The 22623-nt window shown below is 42.9% G+C and overlaps 1 protein-coding gene across 5 annotated transcripts in view; it reads right to left on the bottom strand.

Moving 5' to 3' along the window:
- Positions 1–22623, bottom strand: part of LOC128442598 (kazrin) — a 111317-nt gene that overhangs the window by 72365 nt on the left and 16329 nt on the right. Inside the window, exon 1 of one of the 5 annotated variants that reach the window (XM_053425141.1) lies at positions 10582–10711. The exons of the other annotated variants lie outside the window; for them this stretch is intronic. Within the exon in view, the coding sequence (XP_053281116.1) occupies positions 10582–10675 (94 nt within the window). The 5' untranslated portion in view covers positions 10676–10711. Of the gene's footprint in view, positions 1–10581; positions 10712–22623 lie in introns of those variants that run through there. 5 annotated transcript variants of the gene reach the window in all.

Below are 22623 nucleotides of genomic sequence, written 5' to 3'. Positions count from 1 at the left end.
GGGTGACGACCAAAACTTCACAAACCCGAATATGAATTGAGAGAATCGCAGAAAACACAACAGCCTGAGCTTAAAAGAAACAGCCCAAGTTGAACATTTGAAGGGGGAAGAGAGAAGAGAGTTAAGGCCACATTTCTGTCGAACAGAAATCCTGAAGGGGAGAGCGAGGGAGCGAGGATGAAAGGATAATGAGATGCAGAAGATAGAAGAAGTCACTCCTAACACTCTTTATTTCTCAAAATAGGAAGCAACGCTGAAATTGTCACAATCTTGTCACAATTGACAAGTTACCTAAAACGAAAAGACACTGAAGGAAAGACGCCCTGAATCTGACCTGAGAGGAGAGGAAGTGTCAGCATTAGCATTTTAGGAAAAACACACAGGATCATAATAAAAGAGAGATATGTCAAAACACTGCAGCGAAAGTGACAGTGCAGTAATACAGGAAATCATCAGATAGGAAGCTCCTCCCTGCACCAAAGATAGACACAACTTACAAAGCCTTTGGATTATTGTAGGCCACTAATCACGTTATGAAACAGTATCTTTCCGAGAAAAAAACACAGTGTGCGTCTTCTCTCCAGGAGCAGAAATGTATTACGACTCAAAGCTATCTGTAACGACACATTTGATTTGCTGAATTAGTGATTTGTTCTTCCTCCGGAGATTGCATTCTGGTAATCAAACAGTAATTTGCAGCATCGCTCTGCGTGTTTATATTTCATTTCCAAATTTATTAGAAAAATATGTTTGACAAATTGTTTCTGGCAACGTCAGCAAAGATTGTCACAGCTTCAATACCGGGAGACAGAAGAAACTCAGTTTCATCCTCACTTCCTGAGTTTTATTTACACTCCTTGCTTTGCTTAAGGTTGTTTTTGTTTGCTGCAGTTTGCATGTTTAAAAGATGATGGTGCAGACAGTGTGAAACTAAGTCAGATAGTCTCAGGCCATATGTGTCACTGTATCGTAAACTAACTGCAAAGGTGTTACACTCACTGTCTACTTCCAAGTTTTTGAGTTTTATACAATCTATTGTTCTGTCACTCAACATAAAGCAATGCAACCATAGACTGTATAAACACGGAGGACGTGACTGGACCAAAAAGTAAAGTAAAATCATCTAGATCGCCCTCTGGTGGCAGAGTGCAGTAAAAGTCATAAACCTCGCCTCCTCAATGTTAGCAGTTGGGTTATGGACCATATCGAATCCATCTTTCCCAGAGATAGTTTCTGATCATTAACGGAGTTCACTCTGTAATTTTGTTTCTAATTAGTTATTTTATGCTAGAAAATCAGGTGTCATTATTGGCAGCTGAGGCTGACTTACGATTGGTCGAGTGTGTGAATCTAAGGGACCTCGATACCACAGCTCCTCCCCAGGATCCCTACTGCAGAGTCTCTGACTCCATATGACATCATAAAGGAAAGATGGCCGCGCTGTATACATGATATCTTGGCTTCATTTTTGTACAATGGGAGGAAGTGGAGATGTGTCTTGATCTTTTTGTGCAGTCTACGCATGTAAGTCAATAGGAATCAATCAAACATGGGCAAACCAAGTGTTAAAGGAGACATTAAACTCATATTCATGAGCATAATGTATCTGCATAGTCGGCCTCTGCTCTTGCTTTACCTGTCTTTCGACTAGCTGCTCTATGGTTTGCATGTTGCACACGGGATGATACAAGATGTGTGACATGTGACATCACAATGGGATTGAGGCATCGGTCAGACTACAGACGAGGCGTTCAGGAGCAGTGCTCTGTGCGGGAGAGAGGAGCTCCCCTCACTGGACTTGTGACAGATGCCGACCTTGGCTCCCTCTGCCCTAAATTAGAGGCTGTGTTGACTGCCGGAGCCTTTTTAGACTTTAATAATGATGGAATAGGAAGGAAGAATAAGAGTGTAGCAAAGCTTTATGGGAAACATTATTCACTTACACAAGCAAAAAACAAACTGAACATGTTTGCTACCATTCAAAAAGGTGATGAATAGTGTTTAGAGGGAAAGGAGTGAGATTAGACTGAAATTACTCATCAGCAGAATAAGACTGAGCGGCTAAAAACTGCAGCCAGGCTATAAAACAAGAACTATCAATACATTGTGTATGACACACTCAATGTAGCCTATAAATAATTTATATTTATGACTTTGTTCTCCCGTTGTGAATACAGCTCAGACACTCTCATATGTATTTATTGATTTCTTATGCCTTCTGTGTCATGAGTTAACATTGACTCCCATATAGTTCATGAGCTAACAAGAGAAATAATAAATGACAAGCAGTAGGTGTTAAATGGATGAAGACAGAAGATGGTGCTGATCAAATCAGAACAAACACTATTACAGTATATGTGTCCGCGTCACATTTAGCTGCATGGCTTTCCTCTCTTGTTATAGATTAAAGCTGTTAATACGAGCGGTCATCTGTTTCAATAAGGCAGCCAGCATTTCCTGAGGTGGGGGAGATAATGTTTGCAGAGAAGACGCAGCTGCAGTCCCGATCAGAGCCATTGATTTGGCCCCTAGCTCCACGGGACAGTCGGGCTCCCAGAGGAGAAGGCACGAGGGCAATCCCTGGGACTCAGCTGGCCTCCTGGCCGCCTGCATAAATAATCATTCCTATTAGTGGAAACAGTCCAGATGCTCATCTGGTTTTACCATGTCCACTCCCTCTTGCTTGCGACCTCAACTTTGACTTGACAGACAGAACCTTAGAGTTCAGAGGCTCAAAGGGTTTATTTCATTCTTACCTCCTCCGTTAGTTTGCTAGTGTGTCAGCAGGATTCGTAAAAAACTCTTGAACAAATTTCCACAAACCCTAGTGAAACAATGGCACATATATTTTGGGGAGTATACCTGAACAACATGCAAAAGTGCATTGTTGGTTACCAAAAAAAGTCACATATTTAGGTGACTGATATTCCAGCTAATGATCTTATTCAGAATAAGACATCATTTAAATTATGGTGTATACAAGGTGGTAATAAAATATTACATTCATTTTCCTGTTTATGTTATAGAGCATGACTGACTTTTTGGAAAATATTGCTTGTAACCATCACAACACTTCATAATCTCATAAGTGTTAACAGGGAGCTGTTTACACGGCACGTCCCAGTACTTTCTTAATCAGGGTTAATATCGGAGTATTCATGTGCATGTAAACAAAGTCTGTGTGTGAGCAGTTTTTTGAAGATCCAAATAAAAACCTGGGTCTAATGGATGTAAATGTGGTTTCATCAGACAGTGGAGCCGCCTCCGCACCAAGTTTAACTCCCACCAATGTGTTTTTTGCTATAAGCCACATCTAAAATCTCCAAACAACCATCTGCCTTTTTGACAAGAGCAGCCAGATATAAGAGAATGAGAGATTCTAGTTCTTACGACTGTGCCTGCAGAGGGTTAGGTCCTCCACTGACTTCTCACACTTCTTTTGGAAGTAAAATTTCTCTTGTGTTGCGAGACCTTCTCATTATCACGCAGAGATTGTGACAGCATAATTTACATTTTTCATACATCTCCCTTTGTGGCTTCTCCTCACACGATACCACATCAAAAACACTTCACAGCCAAAACAATGCTTTTCATGTTTCAGAGGACTAGATAAAATGAAAAACAGACTTGTCTGATATTGTGCAGCACTGGCACGTGGCTGAACAACAGCGGAATCACTGATCAGTCTGGCAGCATATTAAGTTGGTGAATATCAGTGCTGCAGGCTTATGCGCTCATTATTTAGCTTAATATCTGAGCCGCAAGTACAGGAGGAGGACCAGAGATCATTGTGCTCATGACAAAGAATAATCCTCAATGATCTGCTCAGTATTGTGCTTCTTAATGGTGCAGCCTCTGACGAATACCTCTGTGCTGTTTAGCCTCAGAGCTTTGTGGTCTCCGAACAATAAAGGACATCAATATGCCACAGTCCATCTGTGCTATTATCATCCCGGAGAAAAAACTGTGATTATATTCATCCTGTGCATCAATACAGGAAGGCAGACAGACATTTCACAGAGCGCGCCTTCTACTCTTGATTTATCAATTATTAAGTCTAGAGGGATAATATGGGTGTGTGTGAATGGGATTCAAACAAAAAAAAATCAAGTTTGGCAAGGCTAGCAACTTGATTTTTGACATAGCATGTGTAAACTTGCCTATTGCCTATCGTTCAAGTTAGGCTTAGTTAGTTTTTTCACAGGCTTGGAGGGGTTCGGATAGAAAATTGCGGGCCAAACCCAACTCGAAGGCCATGTAGGCAACCGTCTGTGTCAAAATCTTTATTCTTCATAATCTTGCTCAGGTACTACGAATGTTACCTGAGGATTCCAGTAGGGCAGACCTCTGAGTTCACACTAAACATCGCAAAATCCCTACGCTCTATAATCTTTGACTCTGACCATCCAGATTTGCTTGCAACATAAATAAAGATGGCAACCTTGAAGAGATCAACATGTGGCTGATGTTAAAATCAGTGAAGGCGATAAAGAATCATACAAATGTGGGTTTTCCCCGGACCTGGTCACAGAGCTGTTCTTCAAAACCCTCCAACATTTCTGTGGCTGATAACGTGCCCACTGACCCCGTCAAGGACTCGCTAATGCCCTGACTTATTATGTGGGAATTGCATCTTGTGCAGGCAACCCATTAATTTCTGAGGACGTGAACAAACATCACACCAGACAGACACAGGATAGGTGAAGCAGCTGTCTGCATACACGTAGTGAACAGCAAGTATACACCGACAGTCCACAATAAAACAAAAACATTCAACTTCCTACTTTGTATTTACTTTATGTTGGTAAAAAAACCCACTGTTAATGGCAGCTTGCACTTCTGATCCAGTTTCAGCTGCTCCCGGTGTTATGGTACTCTGGTTAACATGATCCGAGGTTTTGATACCGATGACTGTGAAGCTGAACGTCTCCAGCCTGATCCCAGCCCTGCAATCATCTGATGTCTGCAGCCTCCTCCACGTAAGCTCCGATTAAACCCTTCGTTACACTCGAATTGCACTGTACTTTCCTCGAGTGAAATTTGATCCTACTTTCAAAAACTGAGACGTGAAGGATAGAACAAAAACCAAACGTGTGTGCAGCGCAGGGAAAGATATCGCTAGAAGTATCTGCTTATCTTTAATCTGAGGTGTTTATTCCTTCACGCATTAAAACACATTGGAACTCTACTTATTATACATGTTGGCCTTTCTATTTTTACCCCAATATTGAGGAGTGATGAAAGGCCTGCTTTTGTTTAGTGGCACCTGATCCTCTGTCAGGTGATGGGTTGATGTTTGTTATCTTGAAGAAGACTGTCAACTGATGTGCAGATGACTGGTTTCTGTCATCAGATTATACAGGGCTCGTCTGATTTAGTTTAATATAATCAAAGGAATATTTCCCCCATAGAGCTGTGTGTTGTGAGAGTCTGTCACCCCTTTACCCTGAGATTTCACTTCATTTCACTCATACAATATTATATATAATATAATAGTTTATGCTAAAAAATAAAGAGAATAAAAAGCTTCCCCTCCATTTGGAACACACATCAAGGCCAGCTTCATTTTACCGTTTGTTTGAAAACACCATCAAATGCAAGGAGCTGTCTTCATTTCCACTCTGCTTCACAGTGAAGTAGATAAAAAAAGGTACATCCATGTGGGGTATCTTTTGACAGCTTGTGCCTTAAATGCAGGGGCTTGGTTGTGTGCTGAGTGTCATGGAAAAAAAACATTCTCCTTTTCGCTAAATAACATTTTAGTGTGAGTTACCGCAGGGAACCGAAACCATCAGACTGCCGGGGCCAGTGGTGCATTCCTACTGAATGGCATTATTCATGCTTGGCTGGCGCATTGGCAGCCGGGCATTGATGGTCCATTTCAGGATGGGAGCGGGGGAGTCAGGGCGAGGGGAACAGATAGGTCTTGGCGGCAGTCGATGTGTTACCATGTGATTCAAACACGCCCTTTTTATAATGCGGCTTGTCCCCGTGCCAGGGGAAGCGGGTGGCATAAACTAGCGGGTGATTACGTTAAACAAATGACTGGCTCATTAGCAACACCCCCAGAGTGTTGCATGCATATATACAAACAGACACACACACTTTGCGATGATTTCTCCGTTCCACACACACACACACACACTCAAACAAACACACACACACTTACAGTGACATAAGCATTAGGTTGGCTTTGTAAACAGAAAAGGGCAGCGCACAAAGGCAATACTCAGGAGAGTACAAACTCCATCCAATAGACTAATTAACATATCCCAATTACACCAGCCAGTATGGTGCTGCAGTTAGCTTTGGACAGTGTTACACAATACAGCAGAATGTGTCAGTATGAACGCCCATGTCCAAACAGCATCTGATCCGCTCCCCTAAAGCCGAGCTAATGACTGCAATTAGCATCGCTGGATTCCAAAGCGTGGGCCTCAGCTGGCGAGGGGTTGGACAGACGCTTCATGCTTTTTGTTTTGGATGAAAACTAGCTCGATGTAGCTTGTTCCCTGTGCACCGACAGAACGGCATACAGCAGCACAATGTGAGGGGCTACGTTGACGACCCAAGTCCATAATTACTTGACCTGATTCCCGGCGACCCATCTATCCCGTCGTGCATCGGAGAAATGTGGAGTGTTCACAGATGGGAAGAAGTAATATTTTTTGTAATCTACTACAAACAGCAAAACATTATCTCAATTGAAAAGCTGTATGGCTAAATAATGTGCAAATCATTTCAACACTGAACATTTCATCCTGAAAAGTGAAAATTATTGGTTAATATATGATTTTTATTTCCCAACACCGGCCTCAGATTTTATCCCCCAAGTCCTCATCGGTCAGGTTCTATTCAATATCTCCTTTAAATACATATGTGGTTCTGATGGGATTATCACTTGGCGGATGTGTTTTCTCTGTCGATATAAACAGCAGTAAGCATCGTCTTGAAATTTAAGATTCTTTTCTTAAGTCATATTTTAATGTGTAGCCAGAATATCACTGTGCACACATCATGCTTGTTTTATCTTGGAACAAAATCGACCTGTCTGAACCACTTTGGTGTCCCGTTGTTGATTTGGTATTTTGATCATGTAAATGTTTCTGCACTCACAGCGCAGCATTCTGCCCTTAAAGCTGTGGGTGGCTGGAAGCTTTCAAATGCAAGCCCCTGGGAGGCCACATTAACAACTGGGAGGATACCCACAAAAGCCACAGTGAGCTCTGAGGACCGGCTGAGAGGAACATCACTGATCTTATTCAGAGAAAGGGATGTGATTGTGAAGGGGAGGAGGGCCGCCTCTGCCCACTGGGACACTGGTCTAAACTCTAGCATCTGCCACCTGGCCATCAGCTTAATAATGCATGGAGCTTGTGTGAAGCCTGTCACAACCATTCTTGTACTCATTATAGTCGCTGAGACGCGTGAAAAGGCGAGTCAGCGAATGCTCCGGAGCAGGAGAATCACGGCGATGAATTCAAACATGCAACAAACACACACACACAAGCAAAGTGTGGCTCCCCAGGGGCTTAAAGTGAAAGCTCACAGACGTCCACGGATTAAAGAAGGTTCTTGAGATAATGCGGGAAAAAATCTGTGGGCAGATTAAGCTCACAACCAAGAATGTGACCAAAGTTGAGGACATGAGGAGTTCATCTGTCAATCTGTGCTGCAGAGACGAGATTAAACAGAGTTTGTTTCAGAATAAGAGAGTGAATATGGATGGTTGGGCCCAAAAGTAACAGTGAGCAAGGGCTCTCTGTCTCTTTCTCTGTCTCTCTCTCTCTCTCTCTCTGTCTCTCTCGGTTTTCCCTGCAGGAACATTTCCCATCAGAAGCCCGCTACACCGCAAATGCCATTTTACTCCCAGAATAGCAAATCTGGGGAAATGTAATCTTTGAAGTCTCCGCTAAAATAGCCTGACAAAGTCATTTTGTGGCAGAGCAGCAGCAGGAAGGTTCAGACACCAGAGCTACATTTCAAATGACTCGCTTTTAGGCAAAAGATGAAAAAAAGCAGAAATCGGTCTGACTCAATTTCTGTTCCATTGATTGACCTAAAGCTGAGTACTTGTTTAATGTTTGAAGTTCAAAGTGATGAAAGCAGTTGGTTCTGTGAGACACAACCAGGCCACTTTTAAAAAGGGATACGTCTATTTCTCGGATAATTATTTTTGCCATTGGATGATCAGTAGCACAGAAGCAGTGTCACAAATGCGTGAAAAGTTCGCATCACATAATCCCAAACCCAGAGATGACATCTTCAAATTGCCTGTACTCATTTCTGAGAAAACGAAGAAAAGCAACAAATCCTCACAGTTAAGAAGCGGGAAAGGGAAAATGCACAAAACCACAACTGTATAACCGAGCACTCTGTCAAAGTGTCCCTATCCCCCTGCCAGTCTCCTACTGCCCATCACTTTCTGGCACCGGGTAATTAACATTTTGGTAAGGGCTAATCATGTGGACATGGCGATTGATTTGATTTAACCTTGATCTGGGAGAGAACCGCTGAGACACTGGCAGGAGGACCGCACTTCAGACGTGAGCGGTGAAGAGGAGCGTTGGGAATTTGATAACAGCCGTCAGCTGCTCGCCCAAACTGCTGAGGTGACGGCAGAGGACAACACTGCTGCTGCCACAGGGAGGTGAAGCGGGGTGGTTCGGTGTCACTACATGTTTACATGTCCACTTCTACATGTGCACACAGTAGAGGACACAGAACGCAAAACACAAATTTGTGAGCCCAGGTATTGATGACCTGTGAGGACACACATCCAGCTTCTTCTAATCTAAGCTGAGTATCGTTGAGCTCCTCATTAACTCCAACAAGGAGGTTATGTTCTCATCTGCGTTTGTTTGATGGTTGGCAAATTTAGTCCAAAACTACTCAACCGCTTTCCGTGACATTCTCTAAAGGGGTAGGTGCTTGACCCATAGAAGAACGCATTGCACTTTGGTGTGGATCCAGATTTTTGTTCCACTTTCTTAAACATTAAGTTTTTCATAATTTGTGTTGATTAATTCATGAGTATTTAATTTGGTGTATATCCAAATTATAATCTGGATCTAGTGAATTCAAATGTAGGGGAGTGTTGGGCCTTGGCGGATGTATACACTCTACTGAGGATACACCAAAGTCACAGTCACACCAAAAATACAGGATCTAACACATAGTTTACGTGAAAAGCATAGTTAATCATGTTGAAGCCTCTTAAAATGCATGAAAGAACATTTTATCTGAAGATAACCCCAAGAGAGAATGGCATCCAGACATCCCATGTCTCTAGACTCAGTGTAGATTCACTGTTTTCTTACACCAAGACCAGCTGTCAATAAAGGAATTTTTTTTCCGGAAACCGAAACTGTTTTTTCGGACATGAAGGGAACAAGTGTCTAGAACCAGATCAAACAAACTCTTAACATGTCACAAGTTAAATCCCCAAAACTGAACATGACGTCTCTCGGCGATATTCCTTCTGATGCATCCTTCTTAAAGCACATGTTCTCTGGCCAAAGACTTTTTTATTCTTTTTTGCCAATGTTGTTTTTTCATCAGCAAGTTCAGCGACAACAAGTCTGTCCCAGAAATGTCAGTGTGGCGGAATGAGCCGGTGGGATCACACTTTTACTAGATAATTCCTAAAGCCTGCAGAGACACTGAAAAGAGGACTTCAGGGGCGTGTAAGTAAATCGAATCGGGCAACGAAATGGGTCGAGAAGATGACAACCTCTGAAAGCCGGGTGGATTTGAAGTGTCACAATTCAATTTGAAAGCAAAATTACACTGGGCCTTTTGATTTCTCTGTGTGGACGGATGAAGGACGGGCTAATGCGTTTGACACCACACTGTCGTTGAAGAAAGCATGAGAATATTTGTCGTACCCCACCTGTCGGATATCTTTCCTTTCCGGTGGATTGTTTTTTTCCTCATGAAAACAATAAACATGGTTATTTTGTTAAGAGACATTTCAATTTAAGTACGTTTTGCATTTAAGTGCTTAAAACTCCAGAATCTAGAGCTCAGGTTCAAACTTGGCGGCTAATTACACTCTGAAAACTTAAACAGTCACCGTGTGTCCCTTCATCTGGACGGAGCAGTGAGGGACTAATGTGGCAGATCACATCTCTGTCCCAGCGACACCGGTTTCATTGGTTCATAAGTGACTATCAGCGTGAGACCATCTGGTCTCATAATGTTCTGCGTAACGAGGGTGCATGTCCCAGTGTAATACCTCCGCTTCTGCCTCAACTGAAACATGACTTAACCACTGTATCACATCTGCTGCTCTGCAAATCATGTCACTTTTGTTTAAGACTGAAATGAATAAGTGTGAGAAATCTCAAAATATCCCCTACTTAATTCACCTTATATTTAATGCTGTTCTTTTTTTTATCGCGACAGAAAAAGTGAAATTGCCGTGGAGCTGCAGCAATCAAGAGATCTCATTCCTTCCTGTACCACTGCCTTATCTGGCCTCACTATTCCCTCACTGCTCCCATTCCCACTGCCCCACGAAGAAGAAAAAAACATGTTGGCAGTTGAGTAAAGTATACGCGTGCGCCTGGTAATCATTACCTCCACTGGTACCCACTCTCCCAGGTTCGGGGCTGATGCATATCCAACGTGGCAGCCGGTCGCCAACACTGCGCTGGGATGAATAGTCCATCATCCCTGCTCCCCTCTCTCCCTCGCCACACTGCTCCCAGCCTCTTGCCAGAGCCGTTTGCTCAGCTGCTCCCCTCTCTGACCGCATTTATCCCAGATGAGCGGCACAGCTTACTCCGTTAATCTGCGTAGTACGAGTGTGCCTGGGTGTGTTGGTGTGGGTGTGTGGGTGTGTGTGTGTGTGTGTGCGACTCCATTTGAGGCATCCTCTCATTGGCCCCCCTCATGACCATTTAAAGACACGCCCTGATCGACAGGGGACACACACACACAAAGGAGACACTGGGTTTTAAGTGGAGGTCATTTGGAGCATATATCTGAGGAGCACAAAACGTCTGTGGAGATGTCACAGCACATTACGATCTCCTGCTTCGTACCCAATGATGGTGACTCCACTTCCGCCCACCAGTGACTCCAGCAAGGCAGCAATAATGGCCCCTAAACAGAGGTGAAAGCAGAGAGTGTGCACATGTGTGCTGATGCTTGATTAAAAGACCTGACACCCACCAGAGACCAGCTCAGCGTTAGTGCTACATCGTATTTCCCAATCTGTCCTTCCTCATAAGACTGAGGCCATAAAACAATTCAGGATAAGTATGAAGGTCTCCTCCTCAATTTAAACAAGTCCCATTTGTCAACATATTGTTCTACATGGTGATTGCAGGAGAAACGGCTCTGATGGACAACAAAGAGAGTGGAAAACAGGGGAAACAAAGCGGCTTCCTGCTATATCCAGAAATCACTAATACTCACTTGGAACATGAGTAAAAAGTGTGTAAGCAGAGTTATTTTTTATGTTTCGGAATGCAAAGATGCACATCATGGAACCAACTCAATTAAAAGCTAATCGTAATAATTGGCTTCAATCTAGGATAATGAGTGAAGTTTCATTGGACGCTTCTTTCACCACAACTTTCACCTCGGCTCACCTCTGCAAGTCCACATCTGCTCACCTCCATCTGCAAGTCACCCTTAAACCCCTTCTCACGCCGTTCAGTGCAAATTAACAGCAGCATTGGTTGGAGTTTCTGCTGAAACCAAGTTTGGACATTTTAACAATATGAGGGAGAGAAGGAGCTCATCGTGGCCATATGTGCAGAAAAGACCATGTTCTAATGACAACAGTTTAATTCAGACTTTGCTGCTGAGTTTTAAGAATTTCTTTAACAAGAAAGTTATCACTAACTCTACCTGTACATTTCTAACCAAAATATTTAGGAACAACTTTTACAGAGAACTAAACATTAAAACAGTTTTACTAGCATCTCATGGCCAATCAGTAGGTGCCGCTTCTTTTCCTGCGTGTTCTGCTGTGCCAAGATCTGACTGTTGCTGAGTACATTCACAACTAGCACCAGAATACACCATTCCCTGCCCCTCATTTCTTCTTTCATGAGATGTTAAAGAACTTTTTTGTTCGTCTGATACAAACACAGCACATGCTTTCAGACTCTGCCAGCAAACTGTGTCTTCTGGTCCACAGACTGCATGGCTGTCTGCTGGCAAAGACGGCGGTGACCAGACATGAGCAGCTGTTGTTGTGGTTGAACCAATCCCCAGCTACCTTTTTATGTGCCAATGTGTGTGTGTGTGTGTGTGTGTGTGTGTGTGTCTGTGTTTGTCTGTGTGTCTGTCTGTGTGAGAGAGAGATAAAGCTTATGTGAATATGAATGTCTAAGGGAGAAGAAAATGACATACACTTATTTGAGGCATATACCAAAGGTGTTACATAATAACACCAATCTCCTATGAGAGCCCGACCATTATGGATTGTTGGTTTGCCACTGGCAATACTTATTCAGAAGTAAAAATTTCCGATACTGGTATATCTACCTACATGTATTAAATTGGCAATGACTCTTGAGATGTCGTTATCAACATCTTTTGCCAAAAACTTTTTAGGAATAACTAAAAATACTAGAAAACTAAAAGAAAGAAGTTGAATTAGAAGGTTTATATAAAAACATAAATGCATATATATGTTCTGCATTGTTTATTCTGTCAAAATAAAAAAAATATATATCAGTGCATATCAGCAAACAAACACTTATACAGATACGTCTGAAAGGCGTCTATTGGCTGATCCAGGGTCAACCACTATCTAGTAAACAGAACAGTATCACGTTTTACTGTGAACTAGAATTGTGGTTCTCAAAATCCAAGGACCCCTTAACTTACACAAACCAGACCACAGACTCCATCTGACAAGATGTTTGCTTTTCATGGTTTATGACAGGAAGAGTCTGAAATTTAAAGCAGTGAAACATTCTGTCCAAGTGTTGCATATAGATGAAAATATAGTGAGTTTGCCTGGGACCCCTGCCCCTCCATTTAAGGAGCCTTGGGGTCCCCGGACCCAGAATACATACTGCTGCAAAGGCCCAACAGTGCTATACAACATTTAAATTCACTGCACCAAATGGCACACACACATAAGTCCCCTAAACATTGCCCGACTTTTTTCCATCAAGATCCATTAATTACTCTCTGAGAAATGAGGGAAATATGAAATTCAATGGGTTCTTCATGTGTAATGCCCCACTCCTCCATACAAACTGAAGGAAATCTGTTGAATAATTTGGGGGTAATTCTACTAGACACACACAAAACAAACTCCTTAGAGGAGGTGATAAAAAAATACACACAGACACACACACACACCTTAGGGCCTACACATGCACATCCATATCAATTCAGTGTCTCTCTGCTGTCATGACTTTCATCAGGCTCCCTGCAGACAAGGTGAGATCCCCACCATCCACCTCCTGCCGACTGCCCACAGAGTAAAACAAATAACCCCCCCCCCCCCCCCCCCAGCCCTCTTTGAGGAAGCTCTCTGTATGCCTTGACTGAGATTTATGCCACGGACGACAGAAAAGAACAGTGGGCTGCTGAGCTTAAATGGCGGCTTTGTCTTTCTGTACACTGCCTGTTTTGTGATCCATCATGGTTGGTTGGTTGTGTGTGTGTGTGTGTGTGTGTGTGTGTGTGTGTGTGTGTGTGTGTGTGTGTGTGTGTGTGTGTGTGTGAGAGAGGGAGAAGTGTGTGACTGGGCTGTTTCTGAAGCTCTACAGCCTGCTCTTCCCGCTCAGAGGTAAAGAAAAAAAGGTGCCACTGTGAGGCACAGTGTTTGATTTAGAATTGCATACAAATCTTTTAACTATACAGTACCATGTACAGAACTATGAATAGTAAAAATTATGTAACGAGTGGATTTATATATTTTCCAGTTGAGATGAGAGGAAACAGAAAAGCACTTAAACAGCTCTTTTGAATCGGCCCCAGAGCGCTGAAGAAAAGAAACTATTCATTCAAAGTCAAAGTAATAAAAGGCTTAAAGGTCAACAAAATCTCAAGAAATTATAAAATGCTTCAAACCTTACAAATGGCTCTCCGGCTTTGACATTTGCTCAGGAGTGGTGTTGTCAGAGGATTCAGGTGTTTTAAGCCAATAACCGGTAATGTAGCTGCAATCCTATATGGCCTCAAGCAGGGATGAGGAAGAGGAGGCTGAAGAGGTCTGGGGAGCTCACTTCTTTCAAACTCCACACCCTCAGATATCATTTTTTTTATTTTCATACTTGTAGTCTTCAGACAAAACTGAAAAAGTGGCATTTTCCATTTGCAGTTCTCTATGAAGCTAAGAGAGATCTAGAGACATAAGCACTAGTATACTCCCTAAGACTTTAACGTGTAAAGTAAAGAGTTCCCCTTTGATGCGTACTGGGTGATGTATTTGTTTTTGCACTGTTGTGTCTCTTACGGAAAATTTTAATCTACAAGAACTGAAGGAAACATTAAAAGAAATGCTAAAGCAACATAGAGCTGCAGACTACTGTAAGGCTTGAGCGATGTTTGAGGTACTTTGGGGTGTGTCAAATGGTATTTATACCCTAATGGATATTCAGCTTTATAATCTATTGTACTGCATTTAGGACCAACCAGTTTTAAAATAGACATAGTGCTGTATTGAAGAGGACTTAGTGACTGAGACTATAAGCTCCTTGTTTACTGTGTAAACTACTGTACATGTTTAATGTTTACTGGCGGTCTAAATCCAGTGAGAAGTCCAGAGGTGACCTTAAAGCTGATGGTTCGGGTGCATGCCACAAGGGTACTTCACAAGGGTACCCCCCCCCCCCCACACACACACACACACACAACCGCACTCTGGAGTCTGGTCTCAACATGTCTCTCGAGCTTACGCTGGATCATTGCCTCATTTAATAGCCTGCAGATAAGACATTCACAGTTTATCTCCCCTTCAAATTATACCCAACAATGTACAAGTGTCTCTCGGTTTGTGGTATATTGTGTTGTATTACAGCTCGAGCTCCTGACAATGACAATGGAATTCACGCGTGTGTTTGGAATTTTGGGGAAACAATGAAAAGAAAAAGAGGCCGTCAAGTTGAAAAGCATTCATCATCGTAGCTGTCTGCATTGAAAGACAGAACAGAAAGAAGATCACCCTGCGGTGAACCGAGACGCACTTGAGGGATGTTGTGTGGGCTGCATGTGTGAGTCAGTGGGGACATCATTGTTCGCTCGCGTCAGAATAAAAAGTCTCATGTGAAAAACTTTGGGGGATGTGGAAAGTGTGACAACGCTGAAGATAAGTGATCTGGGAGCTGCAGGTTTTTTATCATCGTCTTGTTGTTGTCGTCAGGTTTAAATCACAGATACAGGGGAGCTGAGAAGGTGCCGCAGAGGGATCCTGGACACTTTCAGGAGTTAGAAAATAGCAGGATATAAAATGTGGAACGTGTGGAGATGGGACTATAAATCAGTTTATGGGAACGCAGGATGTTTCTCACTGGAGCTTCAGTATCTACAGCTGCCATGTGTTAAGTTACAATCCTCTCATCAGCACAAGTAAACACTCACATCCATCATAGCTGATGGTCATTCAGAAAGTTTACAGTAGAGTAACGGCTCATCTTCAGCGTGACGCCGACGCATCTTGTCCGGCTTAGTATGCAGAGCCCTCCGTCTTCTTGTGAAAGCCCACAGCTGATAATGCTCCACTGAGATGCAATAGCCGGTGCTCAGTTTAAATGGTGACTGGCGGCGGCAGAAGGTGCACTATCGCTCGTCGTTCATCACGTTAACTTTGCACATTAGGACGGCGAATGAGTTTCCAGGAGATTTTATCAGTGGTGATAAAAGGATGAGCTAGATTTCATGAATGGAGTTGCTGTGGTACCTCTCTGTCCTGCCTGGTTTGTCCTCACCTACCATGTGACTGGGATAGATTTAGGTATTTGCTCAAACACATGGGCAAGACCTCAGATGACATATTTTGTTTGTTTGTGAGCTACCAACCCGACACGGAAGTGACAATGGCTGTCATCACTGTACGACCTGGCTCAGATTAAACCTTTTGAAAAACAAACACATACAGAGAATCCGTGTCATGGAAATTTGACAGTCATATCTGAAAGATAGATACACTACTGGCGTCAGTACAGTGCAACTGATGGTTTGAAGCAGCGAAGAAAGGAGGGAGTTTTAGGAAAAGAAAATGCAGTTTTATCTGGGTGAAAATATAGTCTTTTAACCCTTAAATACCGACATTTGACAGCAGTAGAAATACCTTAAATGTCATTCTTCTAGCCAGAAATTTAATTTTATACTTTCATACAGGTGCTACAAATATTTGTAGATTGAGGCTGTTCCTGGTCAAATTTGACCATTATCTATTGAAATGGGTTTAAGATCCGCCAGTGTGGGTCCAATCAAGGCAAATGGTTGTTTCAGGGAATCTTGAAACTGTGAAACTGTGAAACTGTACATGCTAGGTGTGTATGTGTATTTCAAAGTGGTGAGAGAGTTCAAGAGGGTCCTTGACACTGTCACAAGAACTGTCTGTGCTCTCAACACATTTGCCCTGGCTCCTGCAGAGACGGGCCGAGGAATCTCGAAACAGTGAAAAGGGAAAACAGCATAGGAGTGATCATGTATGGAGCACATAAGGAACAGAAGTCAAACATAGGTCAGAGAGCGCCTTGACACAGACACGAGATAGGCACCAGCAAGCATGGTATATATATGGTAAAACAAAACATGATATTGTGTGCTAGTAGATATTTTTCTCCCAAAACGATCAGTGTAAAACCTAAAAAATACACTCTCCCTGCTCCCTGCTCCATTAACTAAGATTAATCATCCATTAATTAATGTCAGATGTACATTTTAAATAGATCTGTATAGTTCAAAATTTGGTAAAGCAACTTATTATGAGGGAATTCTTGGCCCACCATACTGTGAAGGCATGAACTATGACCAGTATGTTAGGGTTAAAGACACGGTATCTAATCCCTTCAAAAATTCACACGCCACTGCCCAAACAGGCATTCACAGCAGTATCTGAGTTTTTTTTTCTGAGCTGTTATCGGAACATCTCTAATCACAAAATCATTGGAATTGAAAGAAACAAGCAGGACAAGAATAAACATGAAGGAGGAGAGACAAACTGAACTATGGAGCTAAAGAGAGGTCCTTATTTTTCTCTCATTAGAGCTAAGGAGAGAAGGAGAAGGTTTTTTTACATGTTTAGAGTTTCATTTCATCTATTTCTCTGTGTTGCACTGTCCTTCTCCTTCCTTCTGCATCCTCACCCTCAATCTCCTCACTGAATGTTTGTCACTTTCTTTTTCAGCCCATGCCCCCGTCTGCTATCTCTCCCCATTTCTCTTTTCCAATTTCCTGTGTCCTCGTCTCTCCTCTCCACCGTTCGCTGCACTGCAGATTGCGGTAAACCCAGTAAATCCTCCTCATCTCACAGTGCAAATACCATCTGTATTAGGTTTACCCTCCGCCCCAATTAACGGATAGACGTATGCCCCGTAGCATCTGGGACAGCGCAGCACAATTTAAACAGGAACATGGCGTCGCGGGGCAGAATGTCAAGTATCTGAGCAGTTACAAGCCTCAAGAGTCGCATACGCTGCTGAATGCTCACACAACTTAAACACAATGTGTGAATGCAAATGTTACTCAGCACTTGGTTTGTCCTTGAATGGATGAGCCACAAAACACTCTTTAGAATTGTGTGCCATTATTCTACATATAGTCTATATAGACACAGTATAAAGTCCATGCTATATGAAAAGCTACTGTCTACAAACAATGAGAAAATCTTAAACAAATGGCAACTTTTTGGGGATTAAGATCAATACATGCACGGCCATAAACAGGTTTTGAACCAATGAAAAGTTATAAACACTTTGTGACTTCATGTATTGAAAAACATCCGCTTATAATAACACTGTTAAAAAAAGCATAATGAAGGAACAAAACAATTATGTTTACAATGTTCTGTTAGGTGTTGCCGCAAATTGCTAGCTTAAGAAACAGAGCTGTATGGTTGTGCAGCTTTAAGAGTGATGCACGGTCGTAGCGTGACTATTTCTTCTTAGTCCTCTGGTTTAGTCTACAGTGTGGTGGAAAGTCACCGCCTGCAAGAACAATGACCGCACTGTTGTGATAGTTCCGAGACACAGCTCTGCACACATCACTTCCAGGTATGACCTTAGTTTTACACTGAGCTCACAGTTTAAGAGAGGCAGCCTTGACGATGAGATGTGACAAAAGCACCCGGCAGAGCTCTGTGTGTGTGTGTGTGTGTGTGTGTGTGTGTGTGTGTTTGTGTATGTGTGTGTGTGTGTGTGTGTGTGTGTGGGCAGGTGCCTCTGACTAGCAATGACTTGTGACTCCGCAGCGGCAACCGCGGCAGCGGGAGAGTGCATGACTCAGAGCTCAAAGGCATAAATAAACAACATAGCGGCTTTGTTCCCTGGTCTAGAATTAAGAACATTAATTATTAAACTGAACAATAAGTGGGGGAGGCCTAGGGGGGCCGTGTAGCAGACAAGATAGACCTACGGGCTGCACCGAGACAAAGAGGGCATTTAATTGCACATAAAAAAAAAATAAAGAAATCAGGACTAAATATGAGCTTTAAAGCTACAACCAATAAAGGAAGACACAAACAAGCTCATGCTAAATATGCTGGGGTGAGGCTGCAGGAGAATGTATTGAACTTATTATCTGTGCCTTGGAAACAAAAGAGGTTTGGAAAGTTCAAGCTGGGACGAAGTAAAACACAAAACACAAACTGAGTTGGGTGGTGCAGGACATGATGAGGGTGGTCTAGTGAGTGGAACAAAAAGGTCTCGAGCCAAATGAACTCCCACAGCGTCCTCTTGGTGTGTGTCTGTGGTCTCAGACGCTGAAACCGACCCAGGAGAGTCGACCTTGGCATTGTTGACTTTAGCCGAGACCTTCGAAGACACCAGGCGTGGCAGCGACCAGCAGCCATGCCTCGGTCACCATGGAGACAGTGTACTTTTTGGCTGGGAACTTTCCAGGCTCATTACCAGATGAGGCAGCGGGTTCTACCTCGCCGCCTCGCTATGTTTGCTTCCATTCCACCCATGGATCCAAGGCAACGTAAGCGGGAGAGACAGGAGGGGAGAGAGCGTGGCTACACGAAGCGAGACGAGAAATATTGGTTAAATGAAACTGCGAGTTACAGAAGGACCGGAGGAAAAGGACAGTGAACGAGAGAAAGAGAGAAGTGAGAAAATGAGAAATGAAAAGGGAGGCGAGCAGGGAGAGAGGAAGGTTAACCGACAAGGAGGAGGAAGAGGAGGAATGACTAAAGGTGGCGTTTTTTAAATGTCATCCGACCGCACAGCTCCGGAGCAGCCAGGGCAGAGCTAATGGTGTGTTTGGAGGAGAAGGGGAAGTCGGCAGAGGGATGGAGATGGACAGTGAACTTGTTGACTTGAGGGTCACATTTTCCAGTAGCTATAACCATCTCATTTGGATCCCCAATATATAAGGTCATATATTATTTCGATAGATAATAATGACAGAAAATGGAAGACGCTCGAAACGCAAACCATCTGCTCATGAACTTCCACTCCCTTGGATTCACATCTCAAACACCCCAGGAAATTGAAATGCACTCAAACTTTGCAAAGCATCGCCCGGACCGTTAAGATGTGAGGCTCGTAAAACGAAAAGGCTGTGGAGTGAGCGAGACCTTGAGAACTGGACGAGCAGCTACTCGGCCACTGGCACAAACCAACCACACGAAGCGAGTCAGACTAATGGAGTAGAAAATAGAAGAATCGCGAGCGTCTTATCGCTCCACTAATCACAGGCAGAGCAGCAAAACTGACGGCAGATAACATGGGGAAAGGCGAGAGATGAGCGAAAAGAAGGGAGAGCAGAGAAAAGCTGGAGGGGTCTCTATAATCTTCATTCCTCCCAATCACAACCAAGACCCCGTCATACTGTAATCAGCATTCCTAAATACTTCCCATCATTAGCCGGCTAGCTCGATCGGTATTGCTTTCCCTCTTCTGGGCGCCTCTCTATCTGTAATCCAGTCGGACAGCTCCATTTAGCATGTCCAGCCTTAAAGGGGCAACATTCCTCCCCTCCCCATGCCCACCACTACTCTGGACTCCAGTTTGGTTTTGATCTATTTCTGGCCCGGCGCTGCTTCGCCTCTCAACAGTTCTTCTCATCTCAGCCTCGCCGAATCTTAATGAGCTATGAAAACTCACAATTCTTCTTGCCGTGCCCACAGGAAGCATAATGACATGCTCTCTTATCTTGCATCTACATACCATCCACATCCACAGAGGTGGAACACCTACAGCAATGGGACGCAATTAAGCTTTTCGGCATGATGGCGGGCTCTTCGCTCTGTGGAGAGCTGTGAACATCTTAAAAGGGCTGGCACACACTTAAGCTGAGACGTGGGCATGGGCTTTGATAGTGTGATCACGAGGCTGTGATAACTGTGGTGCTGGATTTGAGGCAAATGCTTAGAAAGTGACTTTAATCCTTTAGCAACGCTCTGCTCTGGGGCAGGCAGGCAATGCCCCTAGCTGCCTTAAAAGAGTGAAAGCTCTCACAGAGTTAAGGGATCCAGATTGAGGCTATTGTATGTGGCAATTCAGGCTTTTTGTAAAAATACTCAGTTAAAATCCAGTTTTAAATTAACAATATTAATAGAGACTATGATAGCACTGTTCTAGTAGGTTTCTTTTTTTTTTTAATCAGACAGCTGAAGCATTAAACATTCTCTAGTGTGATAATACAACATGAATGACATACACTGCAAAACAACCACAAAGTTGAATGTCTACATCTACCCTAAGCTGATTCTGATGCATGGTCACCATTCAATTTGCTCCTTCATTGGCAGGGAACCGACTCTTATGGCTGCTACATATTTACTGCAATCTACTGAACAGCTCCACTTCAACCAACAGGGGGAGGACTCAAGAGACTGTGATGAATCTCAAAAAAAGCATTGACATTTAGATACAGTACATAAATCAGATTAGATTTATTCAAATCATAGACTATATGTAAAGATGAACGTCATGACTTCTCCCCAATAGTGAAGCCAAAACTTCTTGATCTCCATCTTGAGGCTGGCTACAGTATAGGTCATAAAGGTCATCCATGCTAGTGGATTGGTTAGTACCATATTAAAAAGTCAAAATACACATCAAAATGAATCTTTTTAGGTAGATCCTATCACACAGGTGTATGTGTACTTGTACTGTGTATTTTTTTCAGGTTGATTTTATGTAAGACTAAAGTTTGGACGAGCTCCCGATCGTTACTCCAAACGGAGCGAGAGGATTTCCGGATAATGGGAGAAAGTGGAAACGTGTCATCCATCTTTATATACACTTGTGTTTAGCAACATATTTTTGAGCCATATTTAAGCCTTGTGGTATTACAATGATGCCTTTATCCAACAGAATGATTAGTTTCGAAAAGAATTGTGTTAAATTAGCTTTCATTACAAGAAACATTCTTTTCTGATAGCTTAGTTTGAGGAATATAAATGAAAATAAAGCCAACGTTTTCAATCGTTAACTGTAGAAGATTTTGATATACTGAATAGCTGGAACTCCAAGAGGCCTTTCAACAATGAATCAATGATACAGAAACTTTATTCATCACAATGTAAAGCATAAGCCTGAGAACAGTTCTCTGACACCCTGAGCAGCAGAGCAATATCTGAGCGCTAAGCCAAATGTAAGTCTGTTTTGTGGAGACAGACGTTGCACAGACATGTCACTCTGGACAAAAATCGATTGTCTATGAGGGCGGCAAGATGTTATTCCTCCTCACCAGCCTTGTCACCCTCCACTGAGAGCTTCCCAGGCATCCATTCTCTCAAGGACGATATGAAAACAGAAAACATCAGATGCATTAGAAGCTGGAGGATTTGGGGATATCATGAGGTTGAGGGTTTTGGCAAGCGATCAATGAATTCCGTAGCATTCAAATAAAGTTTGTGAGGGTCTGATTATGGATCTTGGAAGAAAAGCCAAGATGTTGTTTGTTGATCTGAAGGATTTAGAATCTAATATAAGCAGCTTATTGCTTTGGAACCAGATACACACAGGCATCAATCTCTAGGATGGTCTTACAATAAGAGGACATGATGACTGGGATCCGAACTTACAGGCACAGACACATACCACCAACATGATATGCTCTGCAGTCTAAAGCTACTCTTTATTATAACAGCAGCACGGGCTCTTACTGTGATTATGGATGCATCAGCAGTCGCAATAACTCCATAAAAAATCTTTTACAGAGAAAACTGGCTGCTCTGACCTCTTTACCATGAGATCTTTAAATCTGTTGCACTGCTCACTTCCAGCTGTGACACAGCATCGCACCGGAGGCGGAGAGCAAATAGCCTCACCCGGATAGAGGCACAAGGAGGATTTTCAGTCTGTGAGCAGTGACTCCTTCACAATAAGCTACAAGACATTAAGCAAATCTCAGTCCTCTGGGACCAGTGAGCAGTTATGTGATTTGCAGGGCTGCTGCCACACGACAGCCTGCCTTTAAGGTTTCAGATCCCGATATCCTAGCACAACAACTCATGAATCGTAACTT

This window comes from Pleuronectes platessa, chromosome 6, assembly GCF_947347685.1.
Source record: "Pleuronectes platessa chromosome 6, fPlePla1.1, whole genome shotgun sequence".
Taxonomy (NCBI): domain Eukaryota; kingdom Metazoa; phylum Chordata; class Actinopteri; order Pleuronectiformes; family Pleuronectidae; genus Pleuronectes; species Pleuronectes platessa.
Note: the sequence above shows the minus strand (reverse complement) of the source record. Positions and strands in the feature narration are given on the sequence as shown.